This window comes from Coturnix japonica, unplaced genomic scaffold, assembly GCF_054131305.1.
Source record: "Coturnix japonica strain WE unplaced genomic scaffold, WE-NBRP24 Scf049, whole genome shotgun sequence".
NCBI classification, from domain to species: domain Eukaryota; kingdom Metazoa; phylum Chordata; class Aves; order Galliformes; family Phasianidae; genus Coturnix; species Coturnix japonica.
Genome location: NW_028188952.1, coordinates 859,547 through 873,694, shown reverse-complemented (window position 1 = coordinate 873,694; position 14,148 = coordinate 859,547). Strand labels below are relative to the sequence as shown.

Sequence of the window (14,148 nt, the reverse complement as noted above, 5' to 3'; positions counted from 1 at the left end):
GCTGCTGTATCCCTGCCAGCTACTGATGTCCACTAACCCCCAAATCACTTCTTGTTTCTTTTTCCTCCCCCTCTGTTGCTGCTGGAAATGTCAGACAGGACCCGAGCAGCAGCCGGCGTGTGTTTCAAACACACCAGATGGATTTTTTATATGAGCTACTATTTCATGTTCGAGACAAGAGCGACCGGGCGCCGCTTGAAAACCAAAAAAAAACCTGCAGCCTTCCACGCTGCCGACTTTGCTTCTGTGAGATTAATTCTGCGAAATTAATTGGGACAAGATTGAAAAGGAAATTAAAATGCAGCTGAGTGAACAGCCTTTTCAAACACCTTATCCCCCCCCTCCTTCCTTCCTTGCTTGCCTGTTCCCCCCCCCCCCCAATATCACTTTGGTTCTGCTGCGGCCGCGAGCATCCGTCGCACACAAAGTAATTTACGGGGGGAAAGCTCTCAGGACCCATCGGTTCCGTGTGAGGAAGCCAGCACAAGAGTGGCAATCTGGAGGCACTGAAGAGAGAGAGAACCCTGCTGAGCATCCAAGCTGTGTCCCTATGATGGTAGGGCAGCATTGTGCCCCAATCCGGGCACTGGATGGGGATATGGGATGTTGGCCAGCTGCTGCAAGCCTAGAGATGGAGGGATGAGCCTGAGATGTGGGTTCAGGCCTGGAGCATGGCAGCCTCATCTTGCTGTTATAAAGCAGCAGGGGGGGGGAGGCAGAGGCAGTAAATGCTGCTGTAGGAAGAGCTTTGAGATCTACAGATGGGAAATTCTCAGCCTTCCAGAAACAGGCAGAAACACCAAGAATAAAAGCCAAAGAGTAAGAATAAAAGCTAAAGATGCAGCTGCCTTCATAGGGCTGAGACCAGGAGATGGCATCAGATCCACCAGCCCAACCAGTGCCATGTGGGTGCATGGAGGTGGGTGAGTGAACCCCAACCCTGGTTCATTGCCACTCACACAATGCAGCCATCCCAGCCTGGGCTGGTTGGGAGCAGCTGGGAGCCCTGCAGGGATATATGGGGCTGGAAGGGTCACAGCACAGCACAGCTCCCTGCCCTGCTCGTGCAAGAACTTGATGTATTCACCTGCGCGTGTCTGCAGGAGAGAGCTCAGCTCACACCCGGCTGAGCAACTCAATTACCCCTGTAATACCCGAGCAACAGCACGCACAGGCTCCATTACCATGAAGAAAATCTTGCTTTGGGGCATTTCAGATGCCACGTGTGAATGTAGGAGGCGGTGAGAGCTGCAAGCAAGAAGGGGTGACAGCGGGGACACGAGTTGGCTGTGGGGAGGGGGGAACTCATGGGGTTGGAGACCCATTTCTATGTGTATATGGGAACTGGACCCCAAAATCCCACTGTTAATGAGGATGGATCCCTGTGCTTTGAGTTTCCCTGCCCTCCCAGCTCCCCAGCAGCTCCCTTTGGGTTATAGGGCCCTACCTTGCTCAGGATGTATATTAGGTCTCCACGATGGAAGGAAAGCTCATTGGGGTGCTCACTGCTGCAGTCCCATATGCCCTGGTAGTAATTGCCATAATCCCTCCGGGAGCTTCCTGTAGAACAAAGGAGAGGTTCAGGGGGGTGGGGGATACCTGGGGTCACAGTGTGGGGCTGGAACCAGTCAGTATATGGGGGGAAGACAAGGAGGTGTTGGTGCCATTCTGCACAGTGGCCTCAGTCTTTGCCATCAGCTGGAAGGGACATCATGAACCAGCAGAGTCTTGTTTTCTCCTTTCTAAGGGGGGAGGTAAAAGGATTTCTGTGCTGGGAGCTGTGGGTTTGTGTTGGTGAAACTGCCAGCAAACTGCATGCCAAGGCTGGGGCTGCCCTTGGATAAATGCTGGATGGAAAATGGAGCAGCAGCATTTCCAATAGGAAACATTTCCATCTTTGCCATTTCAGAATGGCATTTCCCATCCAACACAGGCCACAGAGACCACAACCACTGTGAGAAGTGGGTCCTTGGAAAGGGGACAGAGAGCATCTCATCTGTGCAATGGGACCAGACCAGCCAACACTGTGCACCTGGAGATGCTGCCCTACTTTGCAGGCTGGGAAAGGGATTGATCCCAACACAGATCAATAAACACACCCCAAAATCACACTCCTGGTTTTCCAAGCACACCAAATGACCATTCAAACATGCAGGACATGTCCTGGTGGTGCAGCACCGATGTTAGGGTGGGAGATAGGGGGAAAGAGGGTGGAAATCCAGATGTCACAACACGGGCACCTCTGTAATGAGACCCCTGTGAATAATTAAACCCAATAAAACCACATTGTGAAGGGGTTGATTTGAGCACCGGGGTTGCACCAACTCACTGCTCTGCTCTGCCACGAGGCTGAGCTTGAGCCCAGAAAGCATAAATAGCAAATATCGAGCACATGGTGGAGGAAATGTTTCTAATATGGTATAAGGGAGAGAGTGATAAGGGTGCATCTGGAGTGCTGTGCCCGGATTTGATCACCTAAATATGAAAAAGGACATTACAGAGATGGATAATGGTGCAGCAGGGAGCAAGTGGAATGACTCAGGGACTTGGGGAACTTAAATAGAAAGGCATCCTTTGGAAAGTATTAAAGGGGGAGCACACAGTGGTGAGGAAAAGATTGGGAAGGGAATAGAAGGAGAAGGAGCTACTGAGTTATTTAAGCTTGTGCAAAGAGCAGGAAGCAGAGGTTATGAAGTGGAGGCAGAGGAAGTGATGGGGCACTGAGCAGGACAAAGCAGGCAGCAGCTCTGCAGCAGGCAGAGCATCATGTAAGTGCCACCAAAGGTCAGTGCAGCAGCGTGATGCAGAGAGCATCATACGGGATGGTGCTGCTGTGAGCGGTCCCGTGTTAAGCAGGAGTGATTATTTTCTCCACTGATGCCCAGTGGTCCAGCAAAAGGTCTCAGCCTTCGCTCCAGAACTGCTTTCCAAAGGTCAGCGCTGATTGCAATGCATGAAGATGCCTTTGTGATGAGAGCACAGTGAGCCACGGTGTTAAAAGTGAGATGTCTGTGCGAGCTGTTGAGCATCTCGTGTTCAAATTAAGATGGTTTGCAGAGTGGGGGGGTCCTGATCCATCCCAGCACTCTGAGATAAGGCCAGGAAAGGGAAGATGTCACTGCAGTGTCCCCATGGGACGGCAGCCATCCCAGGTGCCCTGCCTGCACATCTGAACCTGCGTTCAGGCCAGAGACACGATATGAGCGTGACTGATTTGCACTGATGTAAATGGGACGAGTTCCTCCTCCCACGTTTATGGGCCTCGGGGTCATGAAGGAAATCAGCCAAATGTGACAACTGCGTCACTGCCTTCCGCAGCCCGAGCAGCTCCAGGCAGGGCTGGGGGAGAAGCTGCTGCCCCAACCCCTCTGCTTTGGGCTCATGGCTTTGGCAGCCTGTTGATGCTGAAGCCTGATGACAACTGTCTGCAGCTCGGTGGCTTTCCCTGCTAGGTGAAACCTCCTGCCATGCTCAGTGCAGGAGACAGGCTTCAGGGCTCTGCTGTTTTTTACCGAGGGTAGAAGTTCTGCTCTCTCTGTATTTGATGGGTCAGGCTGCATGACAGGCACAGAAGGGACTGAGAAGCCCGAGCTTCTCATCTTGGTTGGAGCAACTCCTGGCTGGATTTGCTGGGCTGGTTTGGTTTTGTGGCATCTTTGCTGTTCTTAGATATGTGAAACAACAGCTTTCTATTCACCAAATGGGCATTTGGCTGCATGCTGCCAAGCCAGCTCTGTGCTCTGTGCTCTGTGCTGGATCACAGCACAGACATCCCACATTGAAGGCACTGGGGTTGGGGGCTCCTGGTGCTGTGAGACCATTTCCCACTTGAAATGGAGCCCAGCATTTCAGAGGCAGGAGCCTCACGTATTATTTAGCACAGAAACAGACACAGGACTTAAAGCAATTGCGAGCACACTGATAATGAAACCAGCCGTGATGCTGAGCAAAAATCCCAGCTGTCAGGAGGATGCTAACGAGTACAAATAGGGCATTAAAAAGGGTGCAGGGCTGGGATAGGGGTGAGCCAGCACCATCAGTGTGTGCCCTTGGGTCACCCTTAGCCCTCCAGCAATAGACACACTGCTCCTGCAAGGGAACCAAGGCAGCTCCTGTCCGAGATGCTGGGAGAGATGCAGAAGGTGAAGACAAATGTGTGTTTGCAGTGCATGTCCCTGGCTCCTTCTGCTTTCCTCAGCCCCGTGCCCAGGAGTCCCCAGGGATGCAGGTGTGACGATGGTGATGCAGTTTATAAAGATGAGGAGGTCGTTTTTCCAAGCTGGGGGTGCTGCTGTCATTGCCCACATGCTCCAGTGGTTGAATAAGTCACTGTGCTGGGGGTGGGGGTAGGTGGGAAACATGCAATGTGAGGACACAAGGCTTGCTGCTTTGCTCTGGTCCCTGCAGATAGAGAGGACTCAACCCTGCATTGAGCTGGGTATGTTGGGAAGCATGGGCTGTCTGATGAGCCCCTCCAACAGCTCTGAGTGTCTGAGCACCTCCAGGTTATCCACATCCCTTCCAGCCCCTTCCAGGCTGGGCCAGCAATATACAAGGCAGGAAGGTCCCAGCCCAGACACGAGCACTGCTTTCCTGTGCCGGGACAGAAGCGGTGATGGAAAGTGAAGCAGGTGGGACTGGGGAGGAAACAGACCTTCCGCTCCCATCCCATAGCGTAGATCCCAAAGGAAAAAGCAGGGGGGGGGATTTGTGAGCACATGGAGGTTCTTTGGGCTGCCCGCTATGGGCGGTGTTGGTTCCTGCAGTGGTGCTTTACATCCGTCCAGCTTCCCTTGCTTCCTCTGAGCCCTGACTCACGTCCTGCCTCATCTCCTGCCACGTCTGCCCCACCTCCTCTCAATGTGAGCTCCTCCATCAGCATCTCCAGATCCACTGACTGCTGCCTATATAGGGTTGGCCAATGTAGGGTGGGCTCTTACCGTGGTGCCATCCTCTGCCATCATCCTCACTGTCCTCGGGAGCATCAGGGTCCTTCTCTACAAGGGGAAAACAGAGAAGTCAGAGGGAGGGCTGTGAGTGCTATAGAACAGTGCCAGGCCATTGCTAGCACTGCACCAAACCCTCAGGCTCAGGCTATGAGAGCATCCGACTGTCAGCATAATAAATTCCTGGCTTAATTGTGAAGAGTGGAAGGGAGGAAGTGGCGGATAATATTTTAAACCGCGTTGCATCCGAATATGAATTGTTGTTAACTCTGGTTAAAAAAAAAAAAACAATAACAAAAAACAAATCACTTGTTATAGCCTCATAAATTTAAGCAGCACTTTGCCAAGTGCCCGATAGGAAGCAATGCTTTCCTGAGCAGAGCTCACAGCCTGGGGAAAACGAGATGGAGAGGAGAAATGCCAGGGTAGAAACACATGGGAGGATGGTGAACAGGAGCAGAAAGAAGAGAGGAAAGGAACCCACGCAGCAAAGGGCAGCCAGAGGCACAGCTGTACAGCATGGGGAAAGGAGGGAGAAATAAGGAGAATGATGCTGTTGGAAAGGTTAAGTGTGAGCTGGGGGGGAATGGGGACTATCAGAAACACGGCTCCACGTGTAAATAGGTTTAAATAAGACATAAGCCAACACAGGGTGCTCTGCTGATCCCACGTGGCCCAGCTGTAGGGCAGACATAGCACTGCTGTGTGGCACCTGGTGGGGATGTGGCCCCTCCATCTCCCCCCTGTTCAGCTCTGATCAATGTAAACCGGGTCAGAGCTGCGCTCTGAGTTACAAATTGGATCCCACGTTGGAGGGTCACCGCCGCTGCTCCCCCATTAGACGGGAAACGGCACCGAAGATCTTTTCTAAATAAATCAGACTTTATTGTAAAACTCGGCCACTGACGAGACGGAACCTCGTTAGCATTGATTTTGAAATAAATTATTGAAAGTGGCTTTTGCCTGCTCTTTGCATTTGTAAAGGAGGATGTAAATGCATCCACGTGCACCGCAACCCTCACATCTGGATTCCTTTATGCTTTAACCTACAGCCTCGAGGCTCCTGATCCACTCTTAGCATGGAGCCCCATTGAGCTCCCTGCCACTAAAAGCCCCATCCATCCCCCAGTGTTGGTGCTGCTGCATCCCTATGGGATGGGGCTGTGTTGTAGGGAGCTGATGTTACAGCTCTATTGGGTTCCCCCCACCTCCCATCCCCACTTCCAGCTCTGGAAACCCCTTCCTAGAGCCCTCTGTGCATCCAACCCATACAAACACTCTCCTTGGGAAGCAGGAAAAGGCACAGAGTGGAGGAAATACCTCTGTATTTCCATGAGCAAAACCACACTAAGTCTGCCAATACTGTGGCAGTGGCACCATGTCTTGCAGAGGTCCTGGGATGCCATTTTTCCCCCCCATATTTTAAAGGATGGGCCATGTTTCAATCAGAAATAAAGCCACAGAGCTCTTGCTGTTTGCATCACCCTCCTGGCTGAATGCTCTGCAGCTCACAGAGGGGTCAGTGGTGCTCTCAGACCTCTGTGCCTCAGTTTCCCCTTGTTTGGGAAGCCCCCTGCCTTGGTGATAACTGCTCTGTGCCATCTGCAAATGGGGCTTAGAGGAAGCTCCCAGGCTGTGCTCAGCCCCATGGTGGGTGATGGGCTGCAAAGCAGTGATGGATGGAGGCTTGGAGGGAGGAAGGCAGGAAATTGGTGTGGGATTTCTCAGCTAAACATAGCAAGGATGGCCCTGGTGAAGGCACTGAGCCTGGCATGCTGCTGAGCTGCATCTGCATGGATCTATATCTGTGCTCCAGCCCCAGTCCATGCAGACCCTGCTCTGTGCATGCAGTGAAGGTGGCTGTGGGGATGCAACAAGTTCCCCTTCATGTAGCAGCCCTTCGGCCTCCCCTGCAAGCTAAACTCTGCTTTATCAACTGGATGTTTGACTTTGGTCCAGATCTCGATTTTATCATGGCAAATCAGAAGGAAATGCAATAAAATACATCTCCTGGGGTCATGCATCTCTCTATGCCACCTCCTTGTTCAGAGCATCACAGCCCCAACCACACCATCCCTGGGGAATGCCTTTATACCATCCCTATGGGGCAGCCACCCTGGACTCTGCCCCCCTTCTCCCATCCACTGCAGACCCCATCCCATCCCTATGTATGGCCATTGCACCTCATGCCCCACCGCTGTGCCGGAGCAGCCCAGGCATTGGGCACATTCCTCAGAGGAGCTGTGTTTTAATGTAGCAATTTGATTCAATTTTCCACTCTATAAAATTACCCATCACTGCTCGTTGCTTCCTAACAGACACCTTCACTCTTAATTTAACAATCCTATCGAATTCTGCCAGGGAAATTGGAAAAATTTATCACCTGTGAAATTTTATTTTTCCTTGGTTGTATCTGTTTTTGTAAAACTTCATTAACGACGATGACTTGCTGAGGAAATTATCTCTTCATTTCCCCCCCCCCTCTTTCCCTTTCCCCCCCCCCCTTTATCTCTATCTCTCGATTGCACTCGGGACATGAAGGAGGGGGTTGAGCCCAGAGGAGCCCCCAGTTTGGATGGGGGGTGAGAGTTGCTCTGACTCTATTCACTCTGTGCCTGGTTCCTCACTGCTTCATTCCTGCCCCTGCTCATCATCTCTGTCCTTACACCCTAAAGGAGCTGAGCATTGGGAATAGGGCAAAAATACCCCCCCTCCCTGCATTGCCAATGCCTTAGGCCAAGCAGAAGGCTGCAAGAGGGATGGGAAATGACCATGGGATGTAGGCACTGCAGCCTCGAGCCTCTGCTCCATGTCCTAACAGCTTGAGCCTCCAAAGCCCTGCAGTGCAGGTGGGTATTTAACCATATTCAAAGGGTACAAATGACTCCAGTGGCAAATCTGCAGCTCTTGATGCACTCTGCATCTCAGAGCAGGGGTAATAGAAGGGGCCGTATCAAGGTCAGCACAATGCAGGCTCATGCCAGGGTCACCATCAGCCCCTATGGAACAAATCTCACATCTGATATCAGCTCTGTAGCTGCTGCTGGCAGCCATAGGGCAGTGAGGTGACACCCGGAGGAAGAGAGAGCTGCAGCCCAAAGAGCTGATGATATAAGCAGGGAAGGAGAAGGTCAGGAAGGAAAGATGAAGGTAGACAGGAGCTGAGGCTGCTCGGGGTTGGCAGCTCTGCTCCCAGCAGCTGGCTGGATATCACTTGCCAAGCAGCAATAGCACAGCAAGGACCTTGGGCACCAGCATCCTTTCTCATGCACTTATATATATATATTTAATCACTACAAATACAAAGCTCTGAAATAAACAAGAAATAAAGACCTATTTTGCACCTCTGAATGCAGACAGAGAGCAGCTTAACCCCGGGGGGGATGTGGTGCAGTGTTGGGCAGTGCCAACCTCAGCATAGAACAGTGTGTGTTTCAATCAGGTTCAGGTGACCCCCATGACCAAACCCTGGGGCACATCACGTTGTGATTTCTGCTTTAACAGTGAGAAATGTTGCAGATCACGTCAACCTCTCAGGCTGTTTCTGTGCCAAGAAGATTTGCTCCTGGCTCCTCTCACAGCATCCACAGCCCTGCTGCCTCCAGGCCTCCTGCTCTGCTACTGAGCGAGCTCTGGTCTTTAATGCAGTTATTTTATCATCTCTTGGAAGCCCAGTAATCATGTTACAGCCACGACTGCATGCCCAGAAGGGAGCGTTTTCATCATCTAACTCTGATTTCACAGGTAACGCAGCCCAGTCTGAGCTGCCTCACTTGAATTTACAAAACCCCCATCTCTCCACAGCAGAAGGGATTTGCTCTTGTAGTCCATCAGGTCTGAACAAAGAAACTGAGCTGCTCCTTTGAGTTATAGGCCTATTAAACTCAGCAGAGCCTGAGATGTTCATTCCCATCACAATGTGTTCCTTGGCCAAGGTCTCCTGCCATGTTTGCAGGGTTAAAGTTAGGGCACGGCTTGGGTTTGAACCTCCTTATTTTGTCGCTTACCTGGAAAAACCTCGTAGATGTCGTCTTCTTCCATCCCATCATCTTGATTCAGGGTAGTGTTATGAGATGCCGTGGTCATGGAGTCAGAACTGCCCACGTCATTGTAGAGCTCTTCCTCCTCTTCATCGTATGGGATAGTGAGGGAACTCAGATCTGCTGGGAGAGAGCAAAGGGTGATGGAGAGAGGGCTCTGTCCCTGTATGGTTTAGCAGCAGAGGAGGAGGAAGGAGGGCTCCTAATTCCCCTCTGAGCTCTGCTGTGACCCCAGTGGGGTCCTGGGGAGGAGCACAGACCCACAGGGAAAGGCTGCATTGACCCAATGAACACAACAGGTTGGTTTGGGCCAAGCTGCCAGACTCACCCTTCAGGAGGAACTGGATCTGATCCACCCAATCTTCGGCCTCTGCTGGACTCGGGGCTGTGAACTGGAGAGAGGTTCATCTGTTACCATCCTGTTTCTTGAATGCATGAAGAGGATGAAGATTTGGAACTAAAACAAGGGATGGAGTGAACTGCCATCATCTGTCCTGTGGGCTTTGGGGAAGCCATTTCACTTCTTTATCTCCCCATTCCAAACAGGGAAGCAGAAGCGGAACAAAGCCAGACTATCCCAAAGGAAGGCTGTCAAGCCTAATTCATTAAAAGAATTCAGATGTAAACCACAATCCCTACTGAATAGACAACACTTGACTGTGAACCAAGGCTCTAGATCCAAAGCCTCCCTTAATCTCTGCAAGGCTCTCACACACACTTTGTGGATCGGATCAGGTTTTCAGAACCCAATGTTCTCATTGAACCCTTCTGCCCTTCGAGCACAAGGAGAGCCCAGGGGTCACCCCTGTACCAAGGGAAGGTACATGTGAAGGTAGATGGGTGAGATGGAGAAGCACCAGCACCTCCTGCAGAGCTTGTTATTATTATTATTATTATTATTATGGTCCTTTTCAACCCAGGCCATTCTATGATTCTTGTTTTATTGATCTGGAGGTTTTGGAGACTCACAGCCTCCCCAAGCCTGCAGGTCCACCCTGTGCCTTGCATAAGGCATCATTGAGCTCCTGTGCTGAGGTCAAACAGCACAAAGGCTCCTCTTCTTCCCCCAGCTCCTACCTCGTAGGTGCGTTTCCCAGGGCAGACTAATTCAAAACAGCATCTTCTACGTGAGTCTTTGCGGAGATGGAAAGCCAGCCGGGCACTATAGTGCTCAATGGAGAAGGTGCCTTTAGGCTGCTTGCCTGGGAGAAGAGAAATGAAGAAACCTGGAGTTTATAGCTTCTACCAGACCCTCGTGGGTGGGGGCAGATGTCTGCTGTCTACATAGGGAAATAGAGCTCTATGGTGTATGACTGGGAGATAATCTGAGCATCCTTTCCCCCCCACCCTGGAAATCTAAAGAGAACATTATAAAATCTTCATAAAGACACAGTAAAGAGGATGCAATTTTAAGCCTCCAGAGACTGCAAACAGCCACTGAAAGGTTGCCGGGGTCATGGGGTTGTATGAGATGAGCTGCTTGTAATGAAGCAGAGACCACAGTGTGCTTGGGGAAATATGATAGCAACGACTCTTCTGCTGGTAAGGAATTAGTGGGCTGGTGTACAGGAAGAAATGCTTAGTGGGACCTGGGAGGATTGGCCTATGGATGCTGTAGATGCACACACACGGCCCCAACAGCCAGGCTGGAGAGAGAGAACATCACTGCCATCGTTTGAGGGCACGTTTATTTACCCCAGCTGGATACCCAGCTCATTATTTCCTTATGAATCTTCTTGAGTAAGTGTGGGAGTGTGATTCAGGCAGCTGCTCTTAACTTCTTTTATTTGGATGAAGCCAAGCCCCATGAAATACATTCAGTCCATCAGGAACAGGTTTGCTTTACCCCGTTGCCTTCTGGAGACCATTTGGAAGCTGACAGCTGCCCACCTCCCACCAAAACAAGGGAGCATCAGCTCTTGTATTCGAGCTCATGTGCAAACCTTTGCAAACAGCACCTCCAAAAGAAAAGGAAAAAAGGAGAAGAAAAAAGATTCAGCTCCATCCCCACAGGCTGCTGGAGTTTGATGCAGAGCAGTCACTGCAATGATTCTGGATGGGCAGAACGGAGTAAGGAAGGCCATATATCTCATCGTGCTGGACCCTGCTGGAGATATTAGCTGTCTGTTTGTATGTACCTGATGGAGCACGACTGCAAAATATTTATATACGCTGACATGTGGATTATATACAGCCACTTAGGGGGGCTGAAACCCAGCTGATGGCTAATGGAAAACTTGGTGCGTCATTTCATTTACATGCAGCTCTGTCCCTGCCTTTCTCTTCTATTGCTCCCTACCTACAAAGACGTTGGGGGACTGGAAATGAAACAAAAGCAAGCTGAGATACACCTTCATCTGTGTAAGATCCAAAAGCTGCATGTTTTTCCTTGATAGGGAGTTACAGCCATCCTCTCATTTATCTCATGCCTAAGAAAAGACAGTGGGGGTGCAGCAGGACCCCTTCAGTGCTTCTGGAAAATACAGCCCACGTCTTGGTTTTATCAGAGATGAAGGTGTATTGCCTCCTATTTACACTCATTGCCTCATTTGCCTTTGGGATGGAGCATCCCAGGGGGCTCTTGGGGACCATATACCCTTAAAGGCCATCCCTTTCCAAAGGAGGACATTTCCAGTGCTCTTCAGCCAAAATCAATTCCTAAAACTCCATCAGGGAACAAAATGGACCATGGTCTATGCTTTTTTCTTGCCAGTTATCTATGGCCAGAGCTCTCATCACCTCTTTCCCAGCCCTATCTGCACCCTCAGCCACTTGCCCATTGTTTGGGCAATGGAGTTGGATGCCTCACCACTTACTTTTCTCATTGGCATAGTAGTAAAAGGTCTTTCTGTTGAGGACACACCACCTCTTCTGCCACTCCGACCCAAAAAAGCTGTGGTCTAGAAAGAGAAAACACAACACAGGAATAAACACATCCATTCAGATTTAATCTTAGTGCAGTCAGATGATCTACAGAGGAGAATAAAGAAGGGCTGTGCTCTCCCTTTACAGATGGTACATTAAGAAAGGTCTGAATGTCTGCATGTGGTTCCCGAAACCACTGCAAATAAGGAGATATTTTCCTGCTTGTTCTTCATCTGGCATTTTTCATTCTTGGTGCTGCTTCAATGATGACCTGAGTGTGCTGAGCTCTTCAGGATGGCTGTGAATCCCAGCAGCTTGTCCATCCAAAGCCTTCCCCCATCATCTCACTCACCACCTTCCTTCACCTCGTCAGATAGGATAAAAGCCAGCCCAAATGGAGCCTCCCAGCTACAACACACTCAAGCCTCACCTCTGGATCTCTTCTCCAGATATCCTTGCTTCAGAATGTTCCCTGTATCTTCAACAGGCCTCAATGTGATGTCCTCCATTCCTGCAGGCATCAAAGCAAAGTCTGGTCATTCCCAATCTATGCAGTGCAACCCATGTACACACACACACATAGATAGAGAGGAAGAGATCCCTCCAAGACCTTCCAAGATCCCTCCAAGACCTTCCAAGATCCCTCCAAGACCTTCCAAGCTGTTCAGCACCCTTGGGTAGATACCACACTGCCTAGAGGGGTCCTCCAAATGTTCATCCCAGTGCTGCCTGCAAGCTCCATCCCTTCTCCCTCCAAAGGACTCACATTGAATGCACATATTATAACCAGTGGGTTTGGGGTTCAGCCCTCTGCCCAGGGCACTAGTGGTCAGGGAGCAGAGAGCAGGAGGGAAATCCAGACCTTCATACAAATACTCTTATGTTTCTTACGAGAGAAACAAACACGGGTATCAAACAGGACCTAAATTCACTCTCAGGGTTCAGGCTGGGCTGCATTAAGAACCAGGAGGTTGTTCCTAAGGTGACAGGGCAGATTAACAGCACTTGCCACGTCCCCAAGCTCTGTGTTGGAGCTTGGTGACCAACCCCAAAGGGGGGTCACCTGTCCCCATGTGCTGGTATCCCTCAACTAAGGTGGGTGAATGCACCCATGCAGGGAGCAAACCTGCTCAGCCTTCTCCCTATAGCAGCACTGGCAGATAAAGCACATTTCCTTCTCCAAGCCGAGCCTCGACCCCTTCAGCTAATGCAAATCTGAATGTCATTTTATGGGACGTTTATAATGATGAAAACGGGACGGTGCTGCCGGATGCACAGGGAGACCCTGCGAGTATGAATATTACATTAATGTGCCCAACTCCAGCTCGCCGATCCCGCTGGCAGGAGCATAAAAAATGCTTGAGTGAAACTTTTATTTAGACGTTAAGATTCCAGGCCCCAGCGGGGTGACAGAGGCAGCCCTGGCGAGATCCCATCAGCGCCAGCGTTCGAATTGAATTACCCAAGGGGGGAGGGAAGGAAGGCAGGAGCTGCGAGTGCTGCTTCGCTTATTTAATTTCATTTACTTTCACTACATTATCAGCATGAGGTTTCCCTCTGCCCCCGCTCCCCAAGACTGAAAGGAATCGCCGGCTGCTCGTCGTGCTGCAGCCCCACAGCCCTATTTTGCTTGGGCAGATCCCCTGTGCCATGTATTGGGGATCCAGTTTGGAACCCCAATGCAAAGTGCAGCTTGGCTTTGCTCAGCATCACAGCAGCATCACCCCAAAACACTGCCCAGGATCCAGCAAAAGACGCAGCTCTGCAGCTTTCCCAACGGGAGAATCAGAGCAAATGGAGGCACACACTCCTTCTTTAAATACTCAGTGGCTACTCAGACAAGCAAATACAATTAGGGAGGGTTTGGAAGGGTTGATTCAATTGCACAAAGCTCTGGAAATGTGAAGTTGTGCAGAACATGACACGATCAGCACAGCCTCCCTGATGCAGCCCTGGCAGTGCAGAGCCAGGAGGATTAAATCTGAGGGGAGCTGGGAGCCATAGGGGTGTCCCTTTCCCTCCCTGGACCCCCCCAGCTGGCCCATAACAGCAATCCAGATGGCTTCTGCTAGCAACAAATGGCTGAATTAACTCGCAAAGAGCATCTCTGGGGTTTTAGTTCTTTAAAGTGTCCTAATGGACACCTGGAAAACCAGGGGGGGGGGGGGCAGGTGAAACCACAGCCCCAGGGAGATCTCAGGCAGAGGGGCCATTTGCTTGGGTGGCCTCATTAGATCCTCCACCTCAGGGCACACAGCTTGCAGGTAAACCCAAGCTCCCATCCCCATCTCTTCCAT

General features: G+C 50.8%; 1 protein-coding gene across 2 annotated transcripts in view; it reads right to left on the bottom strand.

Moving 5' to 3' along the window:
- The window catches only part of SKAP1 (src kinase associated phosphoprotein 1), a 113,049-nt gene that overhangs the window by 9,934 nt on the left and 88,967 nt on the right, over positions 1-14,148 (bottom strand). For both annotated transcript variants that reach the window (XM_015885596.3, XM_085532280.1), the window contains 7 exons: positions 12,282-12,362; positions 11,803-11,886; positions 10,064-10,188; positions 9,315-9,378; positions 8,954-9,106; positions 4,941-4,997; positions 1,448-1,560 (listed from right to left, as the gene is read on the bottom strand). In XM_015885596.3, coding sequence (XP_015741082.2) covers positions 1,448-1,560; positions 4,941-4,997; positions 8,954-9,106; positions 9,315-9,378; positions 10,064-10,188; positions 11,803-11,886; positions 12,282-12,362 — 677 coding nt within the window. The remainder of the gene's footprint in view (positions 1-1,447; positions 1,561-4,940; positions 4,998-8,953; positions 9,107-9,314; positions 9,379-10,063; positions 10,189-11,802; positions 11,887-12,281; positions 12,363-14,148) is intronic.